The 7,843-nt window shown below is 32.9% G+C and overlaps 1 protein-coding gene across 1 annotated transcript; it reads right to left on the reverse strand.

Moving 5' to 3' along the window:
• Positions 1-2,374: 2,374 nt before the first annotated feature.
• Positions 2,375-3,927, reverse strand: LOC139874603 (uncharacterized). Its single transcript, XM_071862010.1, has 5 exons — positions 3,830-3,927; positions 3,350-3,715; positions 2,966-3,267; positions 2,686-2,726; positions 2,375-2,605 (listed from the first exon to the last, which is right to left on the reverse strand). The coding sequence occupies exons 1-5, from the start codon at positions 3,925-3,927 to the stop codon at positions 2,375-2,377; spliced, it is 1,038 nt and encodes a 345-aa protein (XP_071718111.1).
• Positions 3,928-7,843: the final 3,916 nt, after the last annotated feature.

Consider the following 7,843-nt stretch of genomic DNA (forward strand, 5'->3'; position numbering starts at 1 on the left):
AGGTTACATTTAGCACTAAATCACTATTGGACATGTAATTTTTGACTCTAACTCGCATCTTTAATCGATAAAATTTTAATCCTAATAACACGCCATGTAAACTGTCAACGGTAATTTGTAAAATTGCATACCTTTGTTATGTTACTATGTTTTTGCTTATGAAATAATTATAAATACTTAGAAATAATTCATATCAATTTATATCAATTATAAATACTTAGAATAAGTATTTTGGCCTGTTAATTAGGCATTTGGCTAGTAACAGTTTCTTCCATAACAATATACTAAGAGTTACGGTGTGTATGGTAACAATAAATTGAATTACTGGAGTTAGAGCTAGATACAGATTATAGGGTTCAAAAAGCCTCATTGACCTATTGTTAAGAATAGTGAATTACTATTCTCATTAATAGCCTGGAATTCTATGAAAGAGTCTCGGGAGCCGGGATGCATGCTAGTTTCATACGACCAGGTGGAGTGGCCCAAAGAAGGAAAAAAATGAACAGACTAAAGCGAGGAGTTCATTGGCCATGTTGCTGACTTAACATTCAGGTCTCAGCATAACAAAGCTTGCACTGTCTTTTCGCACGATGAGCTAAAGAAGGAGAAAGACAAGGAGCTACAAAAGGAGAAGAATAAGCCGCTAGAAGTTCGTGCAAAGAATTTAGCTGGAAAAAGGTACGAGAGACAGTTCAACTTTGTCAATCGCGTTGCTCAGAATTTCCGTGAGCGTAAATTAGCCTAGTTGTGCTTAAATGGCCGGTTTGCCTTCCTCTCTGGCAGCCATCTTATTATTATTTATAAATGTTACAAAATAAATGTCTCCTATTAATCGGTCACCGAATATCTATTCTACGGTAAGTTTGCAAAACACAAGTGAATTCTTCTCTCACTTTGTTTACGACCCTACTTAATTTGAATAACTTATTTAATGAAGGAAATAATAGATATTGTCAAACATATCTTAAATCGAATATTATTTTGGTGGAGGACACTTATTTCGGGAGTGGGAGAGTATACTTCTCAAATAAGGTAAGAGTTGGAAATAGAAAGTAAAAGTTTTAGTGGATTGAATATTTAAAAAGAGCAAAATTGAAACTTTAATTATTTTTTACTGTAATTATAAGTAATAATAATGTGGACTTTTGGACACTGAGAGTAATATTTATATTCTCTAACAACTTATTTGGAGTTAAATATTTTACTTTACTATATAAAAACAAAATCGCCTTCGCGTAGATTCTATCCTACCCTTTGTCTGTGAATGTGTTGCCTTGGGTTCAAAACCCTATTTTTGTCACTTAAGCATGACGTCAACACCTTCTTTCCTCTATTATCGTTTTCTTATTTTACCTTTTTATCTATATTCGAGCAAATAGTAAAGTATTTTTTTTTTCTCTTTTGTTGCATTATATTTACGTTTTTGAATTTTTTTTTTTTTTAAACTTTATCTTTTCTAGATATTTTTAATTGTTGTTTTCTTAAGGTTATTAAATTTTTTTTTACCTGTTATGTTCAGTGAGACTAATATTTTATACATGGTGTGTTATCTAAGAATAATGTTGTTGTATTTGTTATGTTATTAATTAATATCTTTATCAATACATTTGTATATAGTTATTTTAAAATAATATAAATAGTGACATACATTACGAATCATCGAAATACGTATTCTAATTATAAATTATTAAAAGGATTTTTAACGATAACATATAAAACCGTCGGTTAAGTGCTTAAAAATTTTGTAAGTTGCGGTTATATTAACTTCAAGATGGTGGTTATTGAAAATTTACAAATATTTTAAGCATCTTCATGACAACTACAAGAATTGTCATTGTCAATCCTAATTATAATAATGTTTAATTTTGTTTGCTAAAATTAATTAAATATTGCAACACGTGAAGTCATTTTTACCCTGTTCAAACCACTATTTACAAAAAGACTAGAATAATTCAAAACAAAACCAAGGTCATTTTTTTAAAAGCAACTTTCATTCCATAGGATAATAAATTACAGCAAAAGACCATCAAACATTGAAGGTCCTACACACGTCCAAGTACATGACTACATCACGAAATGAAAAAGGATGTTGAGCAAACATCCACTACAAAGATACATTACAAAACACACAACTTTGGGTTTGATAACCACGTTAACCAATCTATCGATTTCCCTTTGATCATTCTTGAAATCCACTCAAATGATTTAACTTGGATTTCGTTCAAAGCCATCGGACCACTCCACGATTTATCTTTGAAAGTTTTTTGATTCCGATTTTTCCAAATGTGGTATCCGGTTGACCATTCTACCGCTTTCCAAACTAAGGTTTGAAGAGGCGATAGGTGTTGTGATGATCTTCCAAGAGAAGCCTCGCTTATGCCAAGACTTGCCACATGCGAGAAATCCCACCATTTGCAAAAACTCTATTCCAAACTTCCATTGCATATTTACACAAGATTAATGAATGTTCCTCCGACTCCACTACATCGTTGCATAGTGGACACAGGACCGAGTGAAGGTCCAACCCACGTTTATCTAATTCTTCACGTTCGAAGTCTTGCTCTCCATATGAAGATTTTAATTTTTTTGGAACTAGGGAATTTCGCTGAGTTTTAATTTACAAAGAGTTACCTTCATTAATTTTTTCTTCGATTATGGTGTGCAGCTTCTTAGTAGTAAACTTACCATTAGGTGCAATGCTCCATCTCCACTTGTCAGCGCCACTGCTGTCAAAAACAAAACCATTAATCATGTTAAAAAGTTCTTCTAGTTCTCCTATTGCACGACCAGCTGTCTTGTACAGTTGCAGCTTTCGAATCTGCGAGTTGGTACAATATCTTGAACTTGTGCTTTAGTCTTTCGCTCCCGATCCATAAGTCATCCTAAAAACTTGTACCCGCACCATTCCCCCATGATTTCGAGAAAGAGGTATTAAAAGGAATGCCTAAGCCGTCCACTTTATTACCTGCAAAAATGATATCTTGCCAAGTACCACAATGAGGGAAAAGTTGACGGGACGAATCAACATTGAATCCCCCATTCAAACCATATAAGCTCTTGATAACTTTGGTCCATAATGAGTTGGACTCGACGTGAAAATGCCATCTCCATTTCCCTAATAAAGCAAGATTTTTTGAATCGAGAGATCCAATATTTAGACCTCCCTTTTCAAAAGGAAGACACACATTAACCCACTTGACCCATGCAACTTTCCTATCGAAAGTACCCCCACCCCAAAAGAAATTTTTTCTCACACGCTCTAATTCTCTGACAACACATGACGGAACACGAAAGATTGAGAAAAAAATTCAACGGAAGGCTATTTAAGACTGACTTCACAAGGGTCAACCTTCCACCAAATGATATCGCTCTAGCTTTCCAATCCGAAAGTCTATTGTTGAACCTTTCTATAATCGGCTTCCAATCCTCAAACTTCTTCATACTTGAGCCTATTGGTATCCCAAGGTAAGTAAAAGGGAGGTTACAAACTTGACAATTAAAACGTTGAGCAATAGATTGGACTACCTCATTTGAAACCCCCACACCATAAATCGTACTTTTTTGAAAGTTCACATGAAGACCCGATGCAAGTTCAAAACACTTTAAGATTTTCATCAAGTTTTTAACATTTCTCTTGTTCCAACTCACGAAAAACATTGTATCATCCGCGTATTGTAAATGGGTGATGCCAATCTTGTCCTTCCTGACCTCCACCCTGTGAAAATAACCTCTCTCAAAAGCCGACTTAGTTAAAATATTCAATCCTTCTGCCGCTAGAATGAATAGAAACGGAGAGAGGGGATCGCCTTATCTAACACCCCTCCCTAACATGAATTCATTTGTAGGTGAACCATTAACCAAAATTGACACAGAAGCTGATTTAAGACAAGCAGTAATCCATTTATTGCCAAAACCCATACTCGTCATAACTGTAGTGACCCGAACTTTTCCATGTTTATATATATTAATTGAGATTGATGTTTACATGATTAAATGTTTCCAACATGTTAAGCAATCAAACTTGTTAAGACTTGATTAATTGAAATAGGTTTCATATAGACAATTGACCACCCAAGTTGACCGGTGATTCACGAACGTTAAAACTTGTAAAAAAACTATATGATGACATATATATGGTTATATATATAGTTAACATGATATTATGATAAGTAAACATATCATTAATTATATTAACAATGAACTACATATGTAAAAACAAGACTACTAACTTAATGATTTTGAAACGAGACATATATGTAACGTTTATCGTTGTAACGACATTTAATGTATATATATCATATTAAGAGATATTCGTACATCATAATATCATGATAATATAATAATTTAAAATCTCTTTTGATATTATAAACATTGGGTTAACAACATTTAACAAGATCGTTAACCTAAAGGTTTCAAAACAACACTTACATGTAACGACTAACGATGACTTAACGACTCAGTTAAAATGTATATACATGTAGTGTTTTAATATGTATTTATACACTTTTGAAAGACTTCAATACACTTATCAAAATACTTCTACTTAACAAAAATGCTTACAATTACATTCTCGTTCAGTTTCATCAACAATTCTACTCGTATGCACCCGTATTCGTACTCGTACAATACACAGCTTTTAGATGTATGTACTATTGGTATATACACTCCAATGATCAGCTCTTAGCAGCCCATGTGAGTCACCTAACACATGTGGGAACCATCATTTGGCAACTAGCATGAAATATCTCATAAGATTACAAAAATATGAGTAATCATTCATGACTTATTTACATGAAAACAAAATTACATATCCTTTATATCTAATCCATACACCAACGACCAAAAACACCTACAAACACTTTCATTCTTCAATTTTCTTCATCTAATTGAACTCTCTCAAGTTCTATCTTCAAGTTCTAAGTGTTCTTCATAAATTCCAAAAGTTCTAGTTTCATAAAATCAAGAATACTTTCAAGTTTGCTAGCTCACTTCCAATCTTGTAAGGTGATCATCCAACCTCAAGAAATCTTTGTTTCTTACAGTAGGTTATCATTCTAATACAAGGTAATAATCATATTCAAACTTTGGTTCAATTTCTATAACTATAACAATCTTATTTCAAGTGATGATCTTACTTGAACTTGTTTTCGTGTCATGATTTTGCTTCAAGAACTTTGAGCCATCCAAGGATCCATTGAAGCTAGATCCATTTTTCTCTTTTCCAGTAGGTTCATCCAAGGAACTTAAGGTAGTAATGATGTTCATAACATCATTCGATTCATACATATAAAGCTATCTTATTCGAAGGTTTAAACTTGTAATCACTAGAACATAGTTTAGTTAATTCTAAACTTGTTCGCAAACAAAAGTTAATCCTTCTAACTTGACTTTTAAAATCAACTAAACACATGTTCTATATCTATATGATATGCTAACTTAATGATTTAAAACCTGGAAACACGAAAAACACCGTAAAACCGGATTTACGCCGTCGTAGTAACACCGCGGGCTGTTTTGGGTTAGTTAATTAAAAACTATGATAAACTTTGATTTAAAAGTTGTTATTCTGAGAAAATGATTTTTATTATGAACATGAAACTATATCCAAAAATTATGGTTAAACTCAAAGTGGAAGTATGTTTTCTAAAATGGTCATCTAGACGTCGTTCTTTCGACTGAAATGACTACCTTTACAAAAACGACTTGTAACTTATTTTTCCGACTAGAAACCTATACTTTTTTTGTTTAGATTCATAAAATAGAGTTCAATATGAAACCATAGCAATTTGATTCACTCAAAACGGATTTAAAATGAAGAAGTTATGGGTAAAACAAGATTGGATAATTTTTCTCATTTTAGCTACGTGAAAATTGGTAACAAATCTATTCCAACCATAACTTAATCAACTTGTATTATATATTATGTAATCTTGAGATACCATAGACACGTATACAATGTTTCGACCTATCATGTCGACACATCTATATATATTTCGGAACAACCATAGACACTCTATATGTGAATGTTGGAGTTAGCTATACAGGGTTGAGGTTGATTCCAAAATATATATAGTTTGAGTTGTGATCAATACTGAGATACGTATACACTGGGTCGTGGATTGATTCAAGATAATATTTATCGATTTATTTCTGTACATCTAACTGTGGACAACTAGTTGTAGGTTACTAACGAGGACAGCTGACTTAATAAACTTAAAACATCAAAATATATTAAAAGTGTTGTAAATATATTTTGAACATACTTTGATATATATGTATATATTGTTATAGGTTCGTGAATCAACCAGTGGCCAAGTCTTACTTCCCGACGAAGTAAAAATCTGTGAAAGTGAGTTATAGTCCCACTTTTAAAATCTAATATTTTTGGGATGAGAATACATGCAGGTTTTATAAATGATTTACAAAATAGACACAAGTACGTGAAACTACATTCTATGGTTGAATTATCGAAATCGAATATGCCCCTTTTTATTAAGTCTGGTAATCTAAGAATTAGGGAACAGACACCCTAATTGACGCGAATCCTAAAGATAGATCTATTGGGCCTAACAAACCCCATCCAAAGTACCGGATGCTTTAGTACTTCGAAATTTATATCATATCCGAAGGGTGTCCCGGAATGATGGGGATATTCTTATATATGCATCTTGTTATTGTCGGTTACCAGGTGTTCACCATATGAATGATTTTTATCTCTATGTATGGGATGTGTATTGAAATATGAAATCTTGTGGTCTATTGTTACGATTTGATATATATAGGTTAAACCTATAACTCACCAACATTTTTGTTGACGTTTTAAGCATGTTTATTCTCAGGTGATTATTAAGAGCTTCCGCTATCGCATACTTAAATAAGGACAAGATTTGGAGTCCATGCTTGTATGATATTGTGTAAAAACTGCATTCAAGAAACTTATTTTGTTGTAACATATTTGTATTGTAAACCATTATGTAATGGTCGTGTGTAAACAGGATATTTTAGATTATCATTATTTGATAATCTACGTAAAGCTTTTTAAACCTTTATTGATGAAATAAAGGTTATGGTTTGTTTAAAAATGAATGCAGTCTTTGAAAAACGTCTCATATAGAGGTCAAAACCTCGCAACGAAATCAATTAATATGGAACGTTTTTAATCAATAAGAACGGGACATTTCAGTTGGTATCAGAGCGTTGGTCTTAGAGAACCAGAAAATTTGCATTAGTGTGTCTTATCGAGTTTGTTAGGATGCATTAGTGAGTCTGGACTTCGACCGTGTTTTCTTTAAAAATGATTGCTTAACATTTTTGTTGGAAACTATATATTTTTAACATATGAATATTATGTGATATATTAATCTCTTAACGTGTTTGATATTATGTGATAGATGTCTACCTCTAGAACAAGTCCCATTGACTCACCTAATAATAATGAAGAGTCAAATGTAAATTGGAATGATTTGTGGACTGATTCACAAGTTCCCGAAGAGGAACCGGAAGAAGAGTCGGAACCGGAAGAAGAATCGGAACCGGAAGAAGAATCGGAACCGGATGAAGAAATAGAACCGGTGGGGGAAATAATAAAACGGTTAAGTAAAAGAAAATCCTCAACCAACCGACCAAAGTTAATTATGGTCAATGGTGTTTCCGCCAAGGAAGCAAAATATTGGGAGGATTACCAATTCTCCGATGAATCGGATTTCGACGAGAATTCCGATGATGTTATAGAAATTACCCCAACTGAATTTAAAAAGGCAAAAGAAAATAATAAGGGAAAGGGCATAAAAATAGAGAAATCTAATTCCAACCCCGATGAACTTTATATGTATCGTCAACCCCC

The sequence above is a fragment of the Rutidosis leptorrhynchoides genome, chromosome 11 (genome assembly GCF_046630445.1).
Source record: "Rutidosis leptorrhynchoides isolate AG116_Rl617_1_P2 chromosome 11, CSIRO_AGI_Rlap_v1, whole genome shotgun sequence".
NCBI lineage: Eukaryota > Viridiplantae > Streptophyta > Magnoliopsida > Asterales > Asteraceae > Rutidosis > Rutidosis leptorrhynchoides.